At 43.6% G+C, this 23571-nt stretch overlaps 1 protein-coding gene across 1 annotated transcript in view; it reads right to left on the reverse strand.

The window, feature by feature from the left end:
* The window catches only part of PSMD1 (proteasome 26S subunit, non-ATPase 1), a 241841-nt gene extending 234137 nt beyond the window's left edge, over positions 1-7704 (reverse strand). The window contains exon 1 of the mRNA XM_086944562.1: positions 7528-7704. Within this exon, the coding sequence (XP_086800688.1) occupies positions 7528-7543 (16 nt within the window). The 5' untranslated portion in view covers positions 7544-7704. The remainder of the gene's footprint in view (positions 1-7527) is intronic.
* Positions 7705-23571: the final 15867 nt, after the last annotated feature.

The raw sequence follows: 23571 nt of genomic DNA on the forward strand, positions 1-23571 counted from the left end.
ATTCATTACCTCCCATCTGTTCTCCGCCTTACTCTCCTTTTCTCAGTAACCCTCTACACACACTTCTCCAGGTCTCTGCTTATTGCCATCACTTTGAATCATCTCTTCATTGTTCTGTTTTGCTATCGTCTGTCATCCTACACAGCTGAGCCCAGAAGCCACTGTAGTTGTCTGCAGTGCACCACAAATCATTGAAACTCTACACACATTTGCCTTTTCATCCACTAAGCCACCCTAATCACTGTCTTGACATCATCCATCCCACTCTGAAGTGGTGACAGTGACATGCTACCATGTGTTCAATACTGCCTGCCTGTCCATTTGTCCATCTAACCTTCATAACATAACCCAACCAACTAGTCCGGATCCCACCTATCATTCTATTGCCCACCAAACTATCTATCTATCTATCTATATATATGATTAAATTGTCCCTTCATATCTATCTCTTCTGCCTACCTCACTATCTTTCACTCTGTATTTCTTCCCCCGTCTACCTGTAGCCCTAGCTTTCTTTCTGCCAGGTTACTGTTCACTCTAGCTCCCTCTTATCTGGTCTGCTGTCTGTCTCTGTACGTATTTTTCTCTGTCAATGTCTCTCTCGGTCTCTGCTAATCTCACATCCTCTTTCTCCCTCTCATCTGCAAGTTCTTTTCAGCGCGAGTTCCTCTCTCCGCATGTCATCATGTCATTCTGTCACTGTTTTTGGTTATCTTTCACTCCTTGTATGCGTCTTTTTCTATGTGTCAAACAAGCTTTCTTTGTCCGACTCCCTGTTTCTTTCTGTCTCTATCCTGTCAGTTTGAAATATCTTAACAGTTTTCTCTGTCGCTATTTGATTCTCTGACAGGTTTTCCTCAACCTGTCTTTGTATTACCATCTATCTGTATATATTTAGCTCTGCCTCTTTCCCTTCAACCTTTTATTATCTCATTCTATCTCTGCATGCCTTGCTGTGCGTACTTGTTTCTCTTTACCTCCATGTCAAACAGACTGAGTCAATCGCGCTCTCGCCACCTTTTCCCCTCCATCGAATAACTTGATCTCTAGTCTGTTTTTTATTCCTCTCACAACATCTGGGTCTTGCACACTCTCACTCAACACTTCCTCACTCTCCGTCCTTTTCTCTGTACTTTCTATTTCTTGGTAGTTTTATGTAAAATAGACAAGACACATTGGGTGATACATCATTTTAGGGCTGTACTGCTAGTTACAGGTACACTGCATATAGCGTGGTAGACATTACTCTTATAAATGTATACATGTTCAGTGGTAAAGGTGTGACCACTACATCTAATATAGATGTGTGATGACATTTACCTCAAATACATACTTAAAACAAAATAATGTGAAGGTGAATAGACAATGTATATGTGTAGTCAGCGAAGTGGCTGTGCTGCACATCGCTGTCGCTACCATGTTAGTAGAAAGGAAATGGCAACACAAGGGAGCAAAAGTGCCTCATTAAACTGGTGCTCATCTTGGAGTGGAAGCTCTTGTTGTCCACGTCATCAAAACTGTACCATTGCAAGTTCCTTTTGGTCAACTGTGCCTTCTAGACTATTCTTATGGGTAAAAGGGGCGTGCAGTTCCTCAAGGTAAAAAACGTGAGAAAGACTAAAGTTCCAGAGAAAGGAATGTACTCCAATGGGCGCACAGGTCCTCACACAGCCGGATGAGTGTCATGCTTCCTCATTGGGCTACTTCCTCGTTGGGCAAGTGCTGCAATGCCAGACAGGCACCCGTTAGGGGGCTCTTTACCGGAGATCTTTTTCTTAGCCATCTGATGAAGTGGTTGGGGTGGGCTCCAGTGATGTGTATAGAGTGGGTTAAAATGGGTATGGTGATGCTCAGGGTCACACTATTTAATGATTGAGCTCACTCGCCCAATTAAAGGTGCAGCGCTAATTAAAGATATAACGGATCTAAAACAAGGTCAACATGTTTCTCGCCTATTTATGTCAGTAAATGATCATGTGGTGGTTCTTCAGAACCTCAGGAAAGAAACAAAAGTACATCCTTACTGAATTCAATGTATGTTATAGTAACCAGTCAATGAACAGGTTAAAAAGAAGTAACGTGCCTTAACCTGGATAAAATAACCCAATTAGGGCATCTAACCAAACCCCATGAGGTAGGGGCAGAGTAAACGCTTAGTGTCTCGGATGCAGAGCAGCATTCTCCGTGAGACCTACCCCAGCTCTGCTTCCTTCAATAAGGTTGGATTTGAACTCATATGCACGACTCCTGAAGATTTGAATTCCACTGAACTGTCTTTATGGGATACTCATGGACATTGCAATACAAGCCACTTTTCTAATGCTTAAAATTGATTGATATTCTTGATATACAGTATGCTCCTTTTCAGTTGTTATCGGATTAAGAGTGGCTCCTAAGCAGTGGGGCCCCAAAAAGTTGAGCCTAGAGGATCTCATAACAGTGGGAACAATACACTAGTGTGACCGTGAACAGCCCACACTGCTGATGACAAGTTTTCTCCCTGTTAGGAACCATAAAGGAGCTAATCCTGTTTTTCAGGGGTAAATTTCTCGGATTCAACGATGTTCAAAGTCATTCATCCAAAACCATGTAATGAACTTCATCTAAAATGCCCGATAGTGAAAAAAACAAAACACATTTACAATAATGTAAGTCGGTCTGGCTATAATGTTCTACCTCCAGCAAACAAAATAAAATACACAAATGTTTAACTCTGTGAGCATCTTAAAGCCAGGCATACTAGCTTTGCCAAAGCTTGCATTAGATAATTGATGGGCACCTGTGAATTCAGGCGCACTTATGTAAATTTAAGGAGAATGGGTGAACTAGCATTCACCATCCATTCATACTTCCATTTAATTCCCTTGTGCATGATCACCACTCAATAATACATAAACCTCAACAAGCGTGAGATGGAGGGTCTCACACACAATGACATCAGACCAGCAAACTACAGAGAAGGAAAGTGCATTCAGGAATAACAGAAACAGGGACAGATCTGCTCGCCACAAGTAAACACAACCCACTATATACATCCCAGGTAAAAAAAATAAAAAAAAAGTTTTGCAACCATTACACTATGATAACTGACAGGCAAGCCAAGTAGGCTGTTCAGAGGGCCACAAGATGTATGCTATTTATGCATCCACACGCTCCTGGAAGGGATATGATTAGAGGGTGAGCCATAAGACTTGAAGCTCTTCCTCATATGCAGTGCATGACATAACTCACTTCAACAGGTATGGCTGGAGGAATAGATGGGCAAGCCAAGCAAGGCTTGAGATAAATGCCTAGTCCAGCCATTGCTTCCTGTGACCGGCAACCACATTTCTGCCAAGCCCAGCAGCCCAGGCACTGCCCATTTACCCCTAATGCAGTTACTGGAAAACAGTAACTCTTTATCGAAGGAGAGCAAATACATATAGTATAAAGGGCATTCAGTACAGGATCCTACTTTGCTTGAACTTTTTTCCAATGGACCGGAAGTTGAAACACAGAACTTGCAAGTGAAAGCAAGTCTACAGTCAGCCGTAAAGCTACACTTTTGTACATACATTCCATTGAATACTCTTATTTCGGCTTCGTAAGCACACCTCTGTGTCTGGTCTCCTTGCAGTCGGTCAGGGGTGCGGAATTCCTATGGCCTGAGGCCCGGGACATATTGTTTGGGCTCAAGGACAAGATGTTTTCATGTTTATTTTGTCCATGTGACAAGTAGGCCCAACCCCCTGCAGCACAAACCCTTTGGCTGCCAGATTAAACTACCACATTATGGATCAGGGAAGGGCATTGTCTGCAGTTCAGGTAATATTTGTGCCCATATGTTGATGCTGTTCAAACTTGCATTTATGGTTCATTAATAAAAAAAACTTTATTATTAGGGCAAACGCTATGATGAAATGTTTTAAGTTCAGACTGCACTGCTGACAGTGGTTCCAGTATAAAAATATGTATACACGCTTGCAAAGTTAAACCTTTTGCTAAACTTCTGTGGTACCATTTCTTTGAAGCATTGATTAGCAACATGTGTTGAAGCATTCTAGTATTTCCCAAAAATATTCATAATGAAAAATCACTGTTGCAAGTTGCAACAAAACAATAGGAAACATGAAAATAAACAAACATTGGCAAAGCCAACAGGTTTACCATTGGTGATCAGCCTTTTGGTTAAGTCAATGAATTTCTTGTTTTGACATGGGTTTTGTAAAACATCACTGTTGTGAGAGCTGCCGGGCTCATTATAACAAACACTGACAAAAGCAAAAATATTTTTGGTCTTAAAAACCTCACATTTCCACAGTAGTTCCTGGCAATGAACAAAACAACTTTGCATGCCAATATGCTCCTTGTGAAAGAGCAGAATGCTGTCACTGACAGTAAAGCCAGCCAGTAGATATAGAACTTTAATAAAAACGAAAAACGACAGACCTAAATAGGGACCCAATTCTTAAATAAAGTCACAAAAGTGCACCAATGGTATAGGTCCTTGCGGTAGTGCAGATTTACGGCTTTCATGAATTCACAAGACTTTTCAGATGTAGGTCAGGAAATCGTACTCCTAGAAAATATTTGTGGATTGGATTTTAGCATTGGCAAATAATCATGTGTAGATTTCCTCTTGCGAAAATATGTTGCACTGTAACAGGTCTCTTTCCCAACAACAACTTTTTTCCCAACCCTGGAAGAAGTTTTACTTCTGCCCTTGTCAAGAGTAAAGTTCCAGTATTTCGCTATATGGGAAGATATTAGAGAGGAGCTGTAGAAAACCCATAAAACATGTAAGTTAAAAGGCTTGCACAGACTCGAAAGGGCATTCCAATCATGGGGGACTATTGCTTGCCACTTCCTCCAGTCCCAGTATATAGATCTGTGGAAAGGTGGCAAAATAAGGAAATTGCTAGAATTCAAACCCTACTATGGTATGCGCTCCGGCATAATCAGAGGCTATTATCAAAGCTCTTATATAATGAGATTGCTTTCATGAATTGTTGCTATACTACATGAGGGACAAGTGGATTTGATTTTGTTACAGGGAAAGTAGTTTTAAGAAGCAACCTGTCCCATGGACAAGTAGATATTTTGCTAAATTCCACACCCTTGGTCAGTGGACAAACATATACAGTTTAAGGCCTTATGCTATGTTCACAAACCTATGTCAAATGATAGTCCATGCTACCTGCAACAGCTAGTGGAACTGTACCACCCAAATTGGTCGCTTCCGTTGAGTAACCACAACCTCTGCAAGGTCCCCCAAGTAAAAAATAACCAGTATGGGTGGTTGCATGTTGTCTTATGCCGGACATGAACTCTAGAACACACTGCCCAAGTCACTGGGAAGTTACCAATCTTTGACCATCTTCCATAAAGTCTTAAAACCTGGCTGTTCTGATTCATCTCGTTTTTTGGCTAGTAAACTATCTCTGTCCAGCACTGGGAAAACAGTCTAGGTAGCTATGCCCTATATAAAACCTAATAATAATAATAATAATAATAATAATTGAAAGCTTGGAACCCAAGAGCCTAATCTGTGGAATCTCCATTATCTCTTTCTTATGCTAATCTATTTAACTCCTACCACTGGGGTGCTAGCCCCTCTTGACATTATTCATTACATCACTCACTTTATTGTAAATAGTGTTCTGTGTAATGTCACCGAAGCTTTGTAATCCTTGCAGTTTGCTTGATTGCCATATTTGTTCCAGCTATTCATTCTCTTCTTTGATGGTCCCTCAACTAAAACATGCAAGCTTGTCTTCTGAAATATTTCTAAGACAATGTCAAACTTGAGAACAACTAATAAGTAGCGTATTACACATCAAATTTATTGACGATGACACAGAAAAGTGGCGTTTAAACAAAACTTACAAGCTACTCTATTCTTTGGCCTTAAACTTGAGAAAGAATAAGCTATCCACTGAGGACCAGAATTGCGCAATGCGGAATCAGATAATCTATATTCAAATCCTAGCTTTGCCACTTGATCAAAATATGTGATCTATGGCATATCAATGACTTCACTGTACCTCATTTTCCCATGACTGCCAAATCTGAAAGGACCTTAAAATAATTCAGGATTATCAGCCTTTAAACTGTTTGAACAGGGAAAAATAACATTTCGACCAGAACTTTGTACATAATAACAGACCCAGGGTACAAAAGGTAACTAGCAGTTGCAATACTAAAGTAAAGACAGTTCTGTGAAATGTACATATTGGTTGCGGGTTGAAAGAAAATACAGACTAAGGAATACATTTACAAAATATATGCCGGGCACTTTGCTATATAAACTTAACGTTTACACCAAAGTGGTAGCAAACGAGGGGTGCAGTGTGGGAGTAGGTTCGTACAAACTTGTTGCAAGCACTTTCAAACATGTGTGGGCGATACCTTACTGCGATTTTGAAAAGTGGAGATAGGGTGCAATTCAGCTGGGAGTCTATTTGAGAAATATGTATCGAGGAGTAGTATCATGAAGAAGCACAACGGTGTATTGAGGGAGACAATACGATTTTTTGTTTCAGGAGCCAGGATTGGAATGCTCACCGTATGAAAATACCTTTGGCCTGACACACATAGTGCACTGAAAACTGACTTGTCGCAGTTCAGTCACAGCAACTTTATAAGTTGAATGGAGGCAGGACAAATACTAAATGTTTCCAAATCTTTAGAGTCTGTTTTCACACGACATTTGTTCTGTGATTAATAAATGTACTATATTGAAGGGTTGACTTGTCCTTTAGCTGTCAGAGCTAAGCCTGACTCCTTGCTCTGCTTGACCAATAAACATACACATTCACCTCGAGAGCTCCCAAATAAACACCACCGTAAAGACACCATCATCTTACAAACACCATCACCTACAAACATTGGAGCTGTGGGAAAGGTGTTAAACCCCAACACACACACTCTTCCAAGGGACTATGGTTGACAAACCAAACACTACACTATAATATACATAAACCAGCATTGTGTTCCCTTTAGTAAGTCTCAACTTCTGTTTTCTCCCCCATGAAATACCACTTTGGGAATCCTCACAACTGAGGCACATTAACTTTTAGACTAACCATCTCCCCCAAAAAAACTTTCTCCAGGGCCCCTTGGACCTAGAGATGTTAGCAGTGAAGGGGTGTCATGTGGCCCCCCTGTTGTTGTGTTAGCAGTGATGGGGTATCATGTGGCCCCCTGTTGTTCTGTTAGCAGTGATGGGGTGTCATGTGGCCCCCTGTTGTTCTGTTAGCAGTGATGGGGTGTCATGTGGCCCCCTGTTGTTCTGTGAGCAGTGATGGGGTGTCATGTGGCCCCCTGTTGTTCTAACTCCTGGGGGGAGGCTGCCCATGGCTTCTCCAGGTGCACTGTGTTTCAGGGTGCTGTGTGTGGCACACACACTGTGCTAGGGGTTGTTGTCCTGAAGGGCCCCTGACTCAGCATCCCCCTGGGCCCCTGACTCAGCAGCCCCCTGACCGCACACTGCCTGTAGGTAGTGCCCCCCTAGGACCCCCCGCCTTCAGGGCCCCTGCCCCCTCTCACCGGCGGAGGTGATCATGTCTGCGGGCGGCGCTGAACCTCCTGGGCTTCACCGGCAGCTTCACTTCTTCCTCACTCACTGCTCCTGCGGCGCTCTGCGAACTACGTCACCACCGCCTGGCGCATCACTGACAGGCGACGGAGGGGCGGGGCCAGCCGCTGCCTTGACGGCACAAAGAGGCATGACAGCGACAAACTCGGAAGAGTGCTGTGATGTCAAGGCGCTGAAGTAAACGGACACGTACGAAACGCAGACAAACTGGAACAGGATCAACAACTAATCGCTAAAACTCCACCTAAGAACCTTTAAGTGGAACTCTTAGTAATTTTGGTCTCCTGAAGGACATTCTTCACTCCATCTCAAGATGGCCGCCGCGCTGTCAGTCTGGTGCCAGGAGCCAGGTCTGCGGACTGCCTGCATAAGTCCTGAACGCAACAAGATGGCCGCCGCGCTGTCATTCTGCATTGTATGGGTATTGTGGAAGCATGCACCTGTTAACACTTAAAAACATAAATCCAGCATACGTGATAAGAATAAAAAATAAATGCTAGTATTCGCACCAAGAATTTTCAATTCTGTTAAGGACAGGGAGGCGAGAATTATGGTTCTTTTTTTTTTACACACGGGAGATATCAAGGGTCTTTTCTAATCTTAACAGTGGTCGGTACCTGTTAATGGTATCCAAAATCACACATACCAAGAGGTTATCTAGGAGGTTACAGAGGAGAGAAAAATGAAAATTCAAAGATAAAGGAAAAGTATACCCATCAGCCCACACAATGGAAGTGTTGCAGTAGTGTACATCATAGGTCCTGATGAAAGCCCGTGGGGGCTGAAACATGTTGAGCAACTACCATCCATGGTGAATAGTAATTTTTTACATACTATTTTCACTCTGATTTTAAATATGCCGTTTTGATGGTCGTACCCAATAAAGTTTTCAGAGACATCAAAACAGGTATTTTTATATCACCACTATATTTGTTCACACTTTTCACACTTTTGAGCACTGCAACTTGCCCCTACAGCCTCAAAACTCTCATCTTTTGGTTGATGGTCTAACCTGTAGATCCGATACTAGCTATCCTCGGGAATTTCCCTAAGGAAGTGCTTAGCGGATACCATCTCTCCACTACAACCCAGATGATGAAGTGTAACCTCCTAGATAACCTCTTGGCATGTGTGATTTTGGATACCATTAACAGGTACCGACCACTGTTAAGATTAGAAAAGACCCTTGATATCTCCCGTGTGTTAATATTGTTTAGTTGGGGGACAAGATACAAGCAGGTCTATAAACACAGATTCCCCTTGGGCCCTCCTTCATATTCTGTTTTTTGCTCTTTTTTTTACTACAAAAGTACAGCAGCCCATGAAAAAACTTTTAACACCACCATAAACTACATATCCCATGATTCCCTGCTCTCAACCACCAATCACAGTCTAGTAGTCTATATAAGAGCCAATATCACCATTTTGAGAGCCTCTTTCTTTGCTCCGAACAGTTCATAGAACTCGAACTGCGACATTAACCAACAGCTTCAGCAGTGCGAGCTCCAGCGGCCAGCCTTAACCGCAGCACAAATTCTCCCGCAGTGCTGGAGAATTAATGAGCGGGCGGGGCTTTGATGTCCAACAGATGTGCGCCGCACCAGGGAGGTAGTGCTTGCGTCGGTTAACATATGAGCAGCAGCTCATCCAGCAACATGATCGCAAAGCGCCAAGACAGAGATGAAAACTGGAACCGGATCACTCCGATTTCTGATCCAAACCTAGAAATTAAATAAGACCCGTAATATCCAGAAACATTGCCTTGTGGACAGATAAGAGTGAGGGTCCAAACTGACCCTGACAGCTGCGCCTAGGCTCCACCCTGACATTCTTAGGGAAAGATGACAGATCTTTGCTCTTACCAATGGAGCATTCCTGTACATCCCAAATACTTGGAGCGGAGAAAAAGATTTTCAAAAAATGAATATGAGGATGCACTTTTCCCATTATCTTGTATTACATTTGAAAAGTTAAAGTGGAAGAAAGATTAATGAAAACAAAAATTTGCCTTTAAAAATGGTGAGTCTCCCACCTGAATTGGATCTGTTGGCAAGCATGATCTGTTGATGTAAAGCTTTGGGAGATAGTTAGGAAGCTCTTATGTGCTACAGACTTGGTATGATGTGGCCCTTGCCCATATCAGATTGTTGTCAAGTGGATAATAAAGAGAAAAGATTTCCCACAGTGGCCACACAACTCTAGTATAAATGTATCTCTGATTTATAGTGTAATATTGGTGACAGATGCACAACAATCATTTTTTTCAAAAAGTATGACGTTTATTTCATTTTCTCTAAATTATCATTTCTTTTTTATATAGGAATCTCTTCTCTTATTTTTTCACAAGTAGAAAATTACTTTTTTTTTTTAAAAAGAGTTTTTTACATAGACATTTTTTGATTCAAACAAAGAAAAAAAGAAGAAGAAAACATGGTAAAATACATACAATGCATGACTATATACAAAAAGTTATTTCTTATACAGTACACCCAGATCATTACGCCCCTGGTAATAAACAATCTGTCACAACATTCTCACACATTCACACCCTAACTGCATACATCACCACACCATCTGAAAAAAGGAACCTGAATCCAAAATGGCAGAGACACCCTGCCAATATACAGGTCTCAAAGCTTAATATGAAACCCCCTACTTGGTCGACACGCGTTTCGGCGGCGCAAGGCCACCTTCTTCAGAACCTCTTCCAGATAAACAACCCAAGTATCCAGGGGACCTACAATAAATCTAATAAAAATTGTCCCCTAAAAACGTCCAATGAAGGACACAAGATTAGCACCACGTCATATCATTGCTGAAAACATCACAATATACCCCAACGTGACCAACATCAAAATTTCCAAAAGGATAAACATCCACATATATAAGAAAGAGAATTTTAAAAAAATAAATAAATAAATGGAGAGAAATATGACAGTATCATGGCAGCTGTGGTTTACATTTCCTCTATTTGATGTAAATAAATTATTCAAAAAGGAGTCTCACATGGTAGATATGCTTATATTATTAAGTTAATTTTGAGATACTTACGTTTAAAGAATATATATATAGATTCAAATGGGGTTTCTGTGGTTATATCCTGTACTTTTTCTGAGTTTCCTAAATCATACGTGTTCCAAAATGGCTTTCTGTAAGTAAAGAGACCAAATAAGGAAGCTATGATCTCTGTATTGCTTATTTGATCATAAATGCAATCCGCATGTCAAGGTGTCTCTTACCCCTAGAAAAGATGCTGAAAGGTCATGCTGAATATCTTCACAAAATCGGGTCATTGTATTCTCTTCAACTAGAAGAAAATAGATTATAGAAGAAATGAAGGATAACTGTGTCTCCAAAAATATGTCACATATCTGGCTATATCTGATCGATTAAACCCGGTGTCACTCTCATTTGTTTGCTTCTTATTCGTTAACTTGTGTGGGGCTTTGCTGCCTCTTCCTGTGTTTTCCCGTCCCTGGGAACATTGATGCATTACTTTTGTCCTTCCACTCCTTGCTTTTCAAGCACTCCTTTTTTCCTTTTGGTTATGTATTCTGCATGAGTGCATGTGTTTTCCAGTTCTCTGCTTCTCTCCACCCCGACTCTGTGTTGCTCCCTGTCACCCGTGTGCATCTTTTCCCACTTTATGTTTTGATGTGATTGCCCTTGTGTGCTTCTCCCACAGGCTCCAAGTTGTTTTCAGCCATTTGCTTTTCTTCCCCACCCCGGGGTCCATGTTGATTTCTCTTGGTGTTGTTTGCTTTCCCCAGACATCTTCTCCATATTCTTTTCTCCACCCATGCCCTCCGTGATGCTTCCCTGGCCTGCACCCTCTGTGATGCTTTCACCACCCTATGTTGCTTCTGCTGCAGCTGTGTTGCTTCTTACACCCCGTGTTTACCCTCACCCCGAATTGTCTCTTCACCTCATTCACTTAAAAAAGAACACTTTCACAAAATGTTTAAATTTAATTTGCAGATCCAACTTCAGATCCATCGGCCACGCAGCACAGCATCAGAGATGCTGCACAGCATGGCTAAAAACCAAAGACAAAGCCAATAGGTCCCAAAGGCGAGACCAAAGCTTGTCTTTTAAGTGCGCAAGACATGTGCCTCTGCATTTAATTCTGCAGTTAGCCTCATCAGAGTGTGCTGGGGCCTTATGAAACCGTCTCTCATTCCTCTGGCCTCAGGTAAATTGTATACTTTTGACTGCCCTGCCCAACAAATGGTGATGCAGCAGCTACAGCAGGGTCCAGGCCATGCTGATAAGTAGGAGCCCCGGTCCCCAGATCAACATGCTACACCAGCTTGAGGAAGGGGCGTGCCAGACGAACAGGTCATGTTACAACGCCAACATTTACAAAGCATACTTTTACAATGCATGCAATCACAACACATTTTTAGAAACTACATTTACAACGCATTCCATTACAACGCACGCCATTACAACGCATACCATTATCACGCAAAATACTTTTAGGGCACAGTAGGGTTCATTTTGGATAGTGTAGGGGTCAAAATTACTATTCCCACTCCAGTGAGTGCAACAGTAGAGAAAGTGTTGGATAGTGTAGGGGTAAAATTACTATTCCCATGTACCACAAAACCCATACCCACCCTAAAACTCAAAAAATCCCCATTACTTACCTCATAATGCGTTGTAATTGCATGCATTGTAATAGCATGCGTTGCATAATGGTATGCGTTTTAATGGCATGCTTTGTAATGGCATGCGATGTAAAGGCTGCTGCGTTGTAACAGCTGCGTTGTAAAGGTAGTGCGTTGTAATGACTGCGTTGTAATGGATGTTTCCCGTGCCAGACATCTCTTAATCCTTCCTCCTCCTCTCCCTTTCAATCCCCCATAGACAGACTCACCCAAAGCATTCTGGCGGCTCCACACTCCCTACACAATTTCATTAAGGCTCTCTCTGATTAAATCTCACACTTTCGAGACTTAGATTTTGGCAGATGGGTTAGTCCGTCACAACGGTGACGGATGCCCCGTCCGCCGAAATATAAGCCCCGTAGGATATAATAGGATTTAATATTTTGTCAAATGGGATATAGAGTAACCTGTCCACCGAGATCTGACTCAGGCCCTGAGATGATATCAGAAAGATCTGAAGATAATGAGTGGTCAGGGAGCCCTGAGCTTCCGCAAGCCTTTGAAGTGGAGGCCGTCTATCAACAATCATTTAAAAAAATGAAATGGAGGAAGAATAGAGATGTCAGGCATTAGTTAGTCCTCTTTCTCAATTCTGCAATGCTTAATTCTGTAGTATTTCTGTAATCCCGCTGAGTTCCAACCATATCCTTATTGTCTCTCCACGTCTCCCTCCCTGAAGCATCTTCCACAGCATTGTGGACCATCCAGTTACCTCCTCTCCCAGCTTGAAATCAGGTCTGGGTGAACTCATGTGAAGTGAGCATAGCTTAAGCCTTCCACTGCAGTATAGGCAGACATTTGACTCCAGAAATAAGTCACGTGTGCAATTACTCTTGCAGTTCTCACAGTCCTTTTGGGTTGTTTGACATCAGTGGAGCTTTTGCAGTTCGACTTTTTAAGTGTGTCAGAAAGCAGAGGCAAGGGTAATATATCAATTGCGCCTGTTCTTTTTCCATAACGCAACAAGCATGACAAAGCCAAAAGGAAAGGCTTGTATAGCATATGTACACAGAACAACGCAACATATAAGAACTCCCACACATATAGAGCTCACCAAAGTGCATCCAGACAATTACACCAGTTAATACATGCACCCACACACAGAAAAACAGACATAGGGGCAACCATGCAGACAGACATACAGACCCATGCACATAGACTAACATGCAGTATATACAGTCACCCATACCACCCAGACAGACAGACCAACACATGCCTGCACACAAGCCAACAGTGTTATTAATGTACACCTGTGTGGCTGTATTTTGTGTGCATCTGTGGGCAATACCTAAACAAATGATAGCTTTTCACAAAAAGAGTTTTTATCTATGGCCTTGGCGCATCCTCCAATGTACAACTAATGTTTACACCATAAGATGCAAGGGCTCAAAGACCATTATTTCCTCTTTTTAAGACTGCCACCAAACATACAGGGTTATTGAAATATTAGGAGAAGATACCTCGCCCCCCCCGAATAGTGGCATGCTTCATCATTGGCATCTCTCCTCGTCAAGGTGGGTCAATGCCACCAGAATGGGCTCTACTAAAAATGGGAGCTCTTAGATATTAGTATCCTGGACAGATGCCTAGATCCAGCAAAAGTAAAAAAGATTATGGGTGTACCCTGCTGCATAGTTTTATTCAACAAGTACCCATATGATGGTTGAAAATCGAAATTGGGATGTCCTATGAAAACACAATGGTTTGGACATGCTGCTCTAACAAAATGTTCAGCCGAATAAAGTTTTGCCCAAATGGGTCACTCGGCTTCCAACAGGGCTCCTAAACCTTTCGCCTATCCCTCAGTGGCGTAGTAAGGTGGGGCGGGAGGGCGGTCCGCCCCCGGCACCCACCACTGTTACCTGCAGCTGTCGTAGGGCGGTGGCCGCAGGAAACGCCAGCACCACCCTCCCCCCCCCCCGCTTTTACAAATGGCCTCTGCGGGGCGCCGCCGCAGGGACGGCCATGGTAGGCAAATGTTCTAGCTATTTCTAGGAGAACCTTCATTCAAGTGACTTGTGAAGAGCAACTACTCAACTGTAAGGGTCTCAGGGCACTAGGGAGGAGGGAATCTCTACAGACTCTTTCTTTTGAAGGAAACAATCACTTTGTACACATCAGTGTGATGTTCCACAACTTTTGTCTGCCATCTGTCTACCTTTAGTGAGGTTGTTGTCCTATTTTATTAATTTTACATCCATTTTTGGAAGTTTTATCATTTAATTGTTGCCAATTCCTGTGTTCTCAATTATGTCAATGTTTGCTTGATATCACTTCCTGTGATATCATCAGATATGATAATTAGTTCTCACTCCTAGGAAATTTAAAAATGTGATTGCTCTGTTAAATGGGGGTGAGGGGGTTGTACATCAACAGAAACCGCCTTGTGATGATTTCAGGATGGTTTTTCAGTAGGGTACATGTGGATACCTATCGGCACACCTGTATTTGTCATAAGACCCTCCAAATAACGGCTTATCTTCTTCTACCTTAAAAGGACCACTCTTAAACACCTGACCTCTGCCACTGCCCAATCTGTGTAGTTCACCCACCTCCTGTCTTCCGACCTGTGAATCTCATCAGATGTGTGTGTGTGGGTGGGGGGTCAGGGGTACTTCATAGCCAGCCACACAGGTCACACAGTACGCGGATACTGGGGTTGTTGGGGTTAGAGTGTGAAATGCGGTTGCATAGTTAGCGGAATGGCGTAGTTGGGGCCCAGTGTGGTTAGTAAAAGGCTGGTGGGGCACAAGGTTTGCTGGGTTTAGGGCAGGGGTCTCCAACGTTTTCTCTACTGAGAGCTACTTCTGATCAAGGAAAATCCTTGTGAGCCTCTGAAAGTGAAGCAGCTTGTCTATTGTTACCAGTCGCCCTCACACACAGCTTAATTGACTTGATGCAATGGTTTGAACAAAACACTTTCACTAGGGGCAATATGACAGGGTGCCGTGTGTGTCAGTGAGACTGTGGTCTGTGGGTATGTATGAACATGTGAGCATATCAATGGGATATATGTGTACAGGTGACTAAGAGATTATGCCATATGTCATTGTGGCATAGGACATACCTTTTGTCATATGTGGCACCATTACAACACAAATGAGAGGAATGTAAAGTGCAAAAACATTTTCTGCAAAAATGTTCAGAATATGGAACATTTTTCTGCACTTTAAATTTCTCCAACTTAAAATAATGACTGTATTTTTCAATTATAAATATGGCACTGTATCGAGAAAATTAAAATGTTGAGTTAACTTTGCTTAAATGAATTCCATAAAACTCATTGTTTCGATTTTCTCCCTTTTCCAAGTGTCACATTTACAAACAGCAAGCATCTAGCTCCCAGGGGTCTGCAGACACGGTGCTATATTTATAAAAGAAAAATACATTTGTTTTAAATGGAAAAAAATAAGTGGATAAACATGCTTCATAACACATTAAGATGCATTTGGCTTAATTGAAAGTGGAGAAAGACATTAATACTTAGAGCCTGATTCTGACTTTGGCGGGGTGGCAGCGGGGCCGCCACGCCACCGCCCCACTGCCACACCGTCAAAGCAGTCGGAACACCAACCGCCAGATTACGAGTTTCCTCATGTCTAGAGGAGGATGCTTTGGTACCCATTAAAAAGGCACCGTAATGGGAGCACCAAAAGCTGTTCCTGTACGGCGTGGACTGTGCAGTCCATGCTGTGCAGGAAAGGGGGTGTATGCACACAGGTGCCCCCCTGCAGGCACTCTATGGCCTGCGGACCCTGTAGGGCCCCCTTTGTTTCCTCACCACCACAGTTTTCATGGCGGGCTCACCGCCATGGAAACGGTGGCGTGAGGGAACTCAGAATATGCTTGGCACTGCCAACATATTTCAGAGCCAGACCGCAGCGCCAGCACCGAGGGATTGCGGCTCCCGTGGGTTGCGGCGTTCTTGTGACAGTGGAACTGCCGCACTCAAAATGCGGTGGTCAGACTGCCAGTGTGGTGGTTTCTGCCACGCCACCACAAGTACGATGGTCTTATGGACCGCTGTACTCGTAACCAGGCTCTTAATGTTTCATATAAAAAGCTTTGTTCACTATAAATATGACACAGTGGCATCTGCCACTGGGAGCGAAAGTCCTGCTGCTTGTAAACGCGACACTTTGGAATTGGAGAAAATTAAAATGAAGATTTAATCATTAAGGTAACTTTTCGTTTTGATTTTCTCCCATTAAAAAGCATTCAGAAACATAATATTGTATTGACAAGGACTTTCATTTAAAAGTTAAATACTCCAGTTCTTCGCCTCCGTGACCCAGCCTGGCCCATAAATCTGATTGCCTGATGATAATGATGTAAAGTAAACACAGCTTTCCCTTAAGATTAAAAGAAAAATGTGACCCTGTGCTCATTTGAAGGTGGCTGCACCTGGTTAGGGTGTTCAGCCATGTGTTGGAGTTAGAAGATGGATGTAGTTAGTTAGGTCGAGCTGGGGTTATGAAGGTGCTGCTTGAGAATAGGTTAAGGGAGGGCTGAAAAGTCTTGGAAATACAGGTCACATTTCTTCTAATGTTGTACTTGAGGTTTTGAGGTAGGGCGCAGCATTGCGGCCACTTCAAATAGCAGTTTCGTTTTGTTTGTTGATTTGTTTAGAGGTGAGATGTTTGGGGGTGGGAGAAGATATGCTCTTGGTAGCCATGTCCAGAATTTGGGTTGCCCTGCAGTGTTGCTACTTGAATATGTATGTGATTGTTGTGGTGTTTTGCATGTGTATGTTTATGTGCTTGACTAGGCTCACCTGATGTGTTGTTGGTAGGTTGGTGTTCCTAGTTGTAGTCTTCAAACCAGTGACAATGGATGCGCATGAGTGATCGCACACAAAAGAGCATTGGTTGGAGGTGGATCAGTATGCCGGCTAAGCAGCATTTCAGGCTCCTGAGATACAGAGCACATGGGTCTGTCTCCAGGAAGTGGTTTTTGCCACTCTTTGGAGATGTATCCTCCAAGGAGTCCTGTTTCGTCCAGGCTTGTTTTGGTAAGAAGTGCACAGGGAATCTACAGCAGCGATTCTCGTCACCAGCACGACTTCTGATCTAAATGCAGATGGAAAATCTGTGAATCCGTCTCAATCAGATTCACAATTGTCTTGAGCCATGAGGAGTTCAACATTCCTTAAGATTATGGTTTGAGACGTTTTGCTACGCCTTTGCATATTTATCTTTGTGCAATATTTTTGTTCTGGTAGTTGATATGATTTACCGCTTTCTTTGAAGTGGATGAAGTTTTCGTGGAGTAAAATCTATGCCTGGGTGAAATGTTATAATTATGTCAGCGTATTATGCTTAATTGTGTGGATTTTGAGTTATGCAAAATTCCACAAATTACTCCATTATACCAGTTATGTTTTTATGCTCCTGTGAAACTCACTGAGGACATGGGAGCGAGTGAGTTTTGATTTTGGGAGCTTCCTGAATGGGAGGCTGACCATGGTCATAGTCGATTACCCCTCTAAATACCCGTTAGTGGAGCTGGCGGCGCCAACAGTGTTTGCTCATGTCAAGGCGCTTCTGGAGAAAACATTTGCTGCGTATGGCATACCGGAGATGATCAGGGCCGACAATGGCCCTAGTTTTTATGAAGCTGATTTCAGACAGTCCTAAGCGGCACTAGTAATCGAGCACCAGAAGGAGAGCTCTCAATACAATATGGCTGACAGTCGGCCAATGGTTGCTGATTGTGGGCTACTCAATAGTCTCTCTCTCTCTCTGTCTCTGTCTCTTTTGCTCTCTCCCTTTTTGCTCCCCCCCCCCAACACCTCGGCCGTGTACGCTCTCCGAGGTTCTACCCTCACCAGTCTTCTTCATGTTTTATTTACTGGCCTGCAAACTATTGAGAATTTCTTAGATTTTTGTTTTTTAATATAGTGATCAATGTTCTTCAATATGATTGCCCTGTGATGATCCACTGTACCGCTAGATGTCGCTGTTGATCCACCAGTGGCAATGAGCAGTGACTTTTCACTTGGAGAGATGAGTTGGCCTAAAATGGTATTCTGCAGTATGCGCAGCCAAGGTTTATTTTTTTTGTCGTTTTATTTAAGTCCCTGGGGGAGGCCATTTTCCAGCCTTACTGGAAGCTGTGGGAGAGTGCTCAGAGATGAGAGACTTTTTATTCCTTGGCGATCGGCTTATCCCCCTAAAACTATACGAAGGAAAGGTGGTGAGGCGGCTCCCGGCAGACCCTTTGGATGTATGTGCACTCATTAAGGGAGAAAGAAGGATTAGAAACTACTTTTTTTTTTCTTTGCAGTTTTATATAGCGCAAACTCGACCCTAAAGTATTGGAGCCGGAGCGCTATACAAGAACACCAGTTACTTTACACAAGGACACGTTAGGCATGGGGAGACCAAGGGGCAGATTTACAAGCCCCTTGCAGCACTTTTACGCCACCGTTGCGTCACTTTTGTGACGCAGCGGCGGAGTAAACCATGCGCCACGTTGCAACTTATTTACAACGTGACGCATCTAGGCAGATGCGTCACGTTGTAAAGCCCTGCGCCACATGAAACCTGCGTCAGGTTTCATGTGGGCGTTCTGTCGCAGGGTGGGCGTCCCCTCGCAGGAAAGAAACGTAAAACTGACGCAGTGAAATCTCCAAGATTTCACTGAGTCAGTTTTACGACGCTGCTGCGTCAAATCCTTACGCCTGCTTGAAGCAGGCGTAAGGAGTGAGGCACCATGTTGAGTATGGGCTGTGCATTGCAGGAGTTGCGTCGCGCTTGTGACGCGACTCCAGCAATGCGCCGACCGTGCACCTCAAGATGCGTCACGCATCTGCCCCTCCTTGCACCATGGTGCGCCGCATTGTAAATGCGACGCATCTGTAGTGGCGCAAGGGGGGAATTACGTGCCGCATCTGTTCTGGCGCATCCCTGCTGATTTGCAGAGATGCGCCAGAAGACGTAAATATGCCCCTCAGTGCTTTGTTCAGAATCACAGGGCGTTGAGCCGACGCCGAGCCTGGAACCAGGCTCCCCAGTTCCAAGGGCGGCAGCTCTGGCCGTTACCTCACATCCTCTCCTCCATCTATCGGGTACTATCCAGAAAGGATGTGGCATAAGGGCCAGACCTGGCCACTTTGGAACAGGGGAGCCCTGTTTATAGGTGGGCGAATTAACAAATTAACAGAGAGAGCCGAGCCAAGAGTCTGGCTCGGCTATAAGAGCCCATGCACGTGTCGAGCCCTAAAAATATTTGCTATGTAAATCAAACTTTAAGTAACATATGGTAGGGGGGAGGCCTTGGGGATATCCCCTCGTCTACAGGGGATCAGACTGGGGCGCCATCAGGGGGGTAGCATTGAGAAGCGGTCGGGGGCCGGGCATTTCCATGAGCAGGTTTGGGAAACCACACTCCAGAGCTAGGTACATCACACAGGTCCGCGGGACGGCCACATAGCCTGAGCACCGGTAGGAGTATTGGGGGGTAGGGGTGGGAGTGTTGTTGTTTTCTTCTTTGAGGGAGGAGGGGGGTCGGGAAAGTTACAATAAAAAGATATGATGGTTAGGTGGCCACTGTCGGTGGCACTCATTTGCGTATGTAACATGTACCCTATTTGTCTTTTCGTTATGTACTTTACAGAACAGTTTGTAAATGATGCCGGCCTGAGAAGGGTTGTAGGCGTATAGCTTTGTATACCTTTCATCCTGCTAATAAATAAATAAAAAAAATAAAAAAGTAACATATGGTAACATATCTTCAAAATTCAAAAACGTGTACTTCTTTAACATGTGAAAGCTTTGACATAAGGCACGTAATAGCACTGCACTTTTTCAGCACAATTGTTACTTTTTTCTGCAGATCTCTTGCCTCTTTCTGCACCTCGCTTGCCTCTTTCAGCCCCTCTGTTGGTTCTTTCTGCACTGCTCTTGCTTCTTTCTGCACCTCACTTGCCTCTTTCTGCACTTCTATTGCTTCTTTCTACACCTCTGTAGCTTCTTTCAGCAATTCTCTTGCCTCTTGCTGCACTTTTCTTCCTTCTTTCTGCATCTCTCTTGCCTCTTTGTTCACCCCTCCTACCTTTTTCTGCACCCCTCTTACCTCTTTCATTACCTCTGTTGGTTCTTTCTGTACTGCTCTTGCTTCTTTCTGCACCTCACTTACCTCTTTCTGCACCTAACTTGCCTCTTTCTGCACTCCTCTTGATTCTTTCTAAACCTCTGTTTCTTCTTTCAGCAATTCTCTTGCCTCTTTCTGCACTTCTCTTCCTTTTTTGCACCCCTCCTGCCTCTTTCTGTACCTCTCTTGCCTCTTTGGGCATCTCGCTAACCTCTTTCTGCACCCCTCTTACTGATTTGTGCAACTCTCTTGCCTCTTTCTACACCTCTCTTCCCTGTTTCTGCACATCTCTTGCCACTTTCTGTACCTCTGTTATCTCTTTCTCCACTTTTACTCTTTCTGCACCCTTCGTGCCTCTTTCAGCACCTCTGTTGGTTCTTTCTGTACTGCTCTTGCCTTTTTTTGCACTTCTCTTCCTTCTTTCTACACCCCTCTGGTCTCTTTCTGTACCTCTCTTGCCTCTTTGTGCATCCCTCCTAGTTTTTTCTGCACACCTCTTGCCTCTTTTTGCACCTCAGTTGGTTCTTTCTGCACTACTCTTGCTTTTTCCTGTACCTCACTTATCTCTTTCTGCAATTCTCTTGCTTCATTCTACACCTCCGTTGCCTCTTTCATCAATGCTCTTGCCTCTTTCTGCACTTCTCTTCCTTGCACCTCTCTTCCTTTTTTTACACCCTCCTGCCTCTTTCTGTACCTCTCTTGCCTCTTTATGCACCTCTCCTACCTCTTTCTGCACCCCTCTTGCCTCTTTTTGCACCTCTGTTGGTTCTTTCTGCACCGCTCTTGCTTCTTTCTGCACCTAACTTGCCTCTTTCTGCACTCCTCTTGATTCTTTCTAAACCTCTGTTTCTTCTTTCAGCAATTCTCTTGCCTCTTTCTGCACTTCTCTTCCTTCTTTTTGCACCCCTCCTGCCTCTTGCTGTACCTCTCTTGCCTCTTTATGCACATCTCCTACCTCTTTCTGCACCCCTCTTGCCTCGTTTTGCACCACTGTTAGATCTTTTTGAACTGTTCTTGATTCTTTCTGCACCTCACTTGCCTCTTTCTGCCCTTTACTTGCTTCTTTCTAAACCTCTGTTGCTTCTTTTAGCAATTCTCTTAGCTCTTTCTGTACCTCTTTTGCCTCTTTCTGCACTTCACTTGCTTCTTTCTGCACCTTTCTTGCCTCTTTCGCCACCTCTGTTCATTCTTTCTGCACCCCTCCTGCCTCTTTCTGCACCCCTCTTCCCCATTTGTGCAACTCTCTTGCCTCTTTCTACACCTCTTTTCCCTCTTTCGCACCACTCTTGCCTCTTTCGGTACCTCTGTTGCTTATTTCTGTATTTCTCTTACCTCTTTCTGTACCGTTCGTGCCTCTTTCAGCACCTCTGTTGCTTCTTTCTGCACCTCTCTTCCTTCTTTCTGTACCCCTTATGACTCTTTAAGCACCTGTTGCTTCTTTCTGAACTCCTCTTCCTTCTTTCTGCACCTCTTGTGCCTCCTTCTGCACCTCTTTCAGCACCTCTGTTGGTTCTTTCTGCACTGCTCTTACTTCTTTCTGCACCTCACTTGCCTCTTTCTGCACCCCTGTTCCCTGTTTCTGTACCTTTATTGCCTGTTTCTGCACCTCTCTTGCCTCTTTCTGCACCTCTGAGTTAGAGGTACTTTAAATCCCCCTGCCCGATTATGTACTAGGGCTTTACAGGGGAGGTCATGCCAATCACAGGTATAGCCCAACCCATAGTAAACCCTAGTGTATGTATGTGTTTTCACTGTATTCTAAGTGAATTTCAGCATAATACTTGCTCCGGTCCTGGTTAGTAAGAGTCAGTTACCACCTGTATCAGTCAGTAAAACGATAGGGGCACAGGATGACTTTGAAACAAGGCCTCTTTCTGTACCTCTCTTGGTTCTTTCTGCATATCTCTTACTTCTTTTTGCGCCTTTCTTCCTCTTTCTTCACATGTTCTACCTCTGTTGGCATAGTTAGAAATTAGCATTTGAAAAACCTTAGAAATTCACAGAAAAAAACATAGGTTTCAGGGACGTTATAGTTAGAAATTATCATTTAAAAAAACCTTTGAAATTCACAGAAAAAAACATAGGTTTCAGGGACGTTATAGTTAGAAATGATCATTTAAAAAACCTTTGAAAATCACTGTAAAAACCATGGTCCAGTAAAGGCTAATGGTAGCCGAAACGCGTAGGCCATCCTAATTTCTGCACAATTTGCACAATGGTATTAAAATAAACTAACTTGAAACTTGAAACTGACTCTGCTATGGTGCCGTGACTTTCGCCGAAACAAAGGATATTCACATGGAGGCGAGGGAATCCAAGGAATATATATATATATATATATATATATATATATATGCTGCAAATACCTCAAACCAGCACCTCCAGCAGTTCTCCCTCGAGAAGGATTCCACCGGAGAAAAAAGACAAGGGCCGACCCAAGCTTAAGGTGAATAATTTATTTGTTTTCAAATTTCGGCCTACCCAGAGGCCTTGGTCACATGTCGCTAATGAAGCAGCAGTTTCTTTTCAATTATTATTATTATTATTATTATTATTATTATTACTATTCAGCTTATAGAGCGCCTGGTTACTCCAACAGAGTGTCCCCGTGCTAGAACCCCATCAAAACCACAGCAACTGACCTCTCTTCCCCTCCCTCCCTCTAGCCAAAGGCTCAGGAAGAACAAGTAAAGAAGGCCTACTTCTGGCCCCCGGGGGGGGTGCCGGAAAAGCCAAGTTTTAATTTTTTTCCGGGAACAGAAACTCCGATTGGCACGTCCTTAAATCAGCAGGTAGGTCATTCCAGGCCTTAGCGGCAAGGAAGCCAAAGGAGCTCCCTCCAGTCCGTACCTTCCCCACCTTAGGCACAATCATCCTCGCCGTGCCCAAAGACCTCGGGTCACGAGCAGGTCTATATGATGTAAGAAGGTGGTGCAGAAACCTTGGCCCTTTCTCGTTGAGAATCATGTGGCCAAAACACAAGGCCTTAAAGGTGACTCTAGCCTGTATAGGGAGCCAATGTAATTCCCTCAAGACCTCTCCCACCGAGGCCCGCCTAGAGATATTCAGAATTAGCCGAGCTGCAGCGTTCTGAACCTTCTGCAATATGTTCAGATTTCTTGTGGTCATCTCTAAGTAAAGGATGTTACAATAATCTAGACGGGACGTGACAAGGGCCTGTACAATGGTTCGTTTGGCATCTAGTGGGAGTAAGTCCAGGATGTTTTGCAG

This window comes from Lissotriton vulgaris, chromosome 11 (assembly GCF_964263255.1).
Source record: "Lissotriton vulgaris chromosome 11, aLisVul1.2, whole genome shotgun sequence".
NCBI classification, from domain to species: Eukaryota; Metazoa; Chordata; class Amphibia; order Caudata; family Salamandridae; genus Lissotriton; species Lissotriton vulgaris.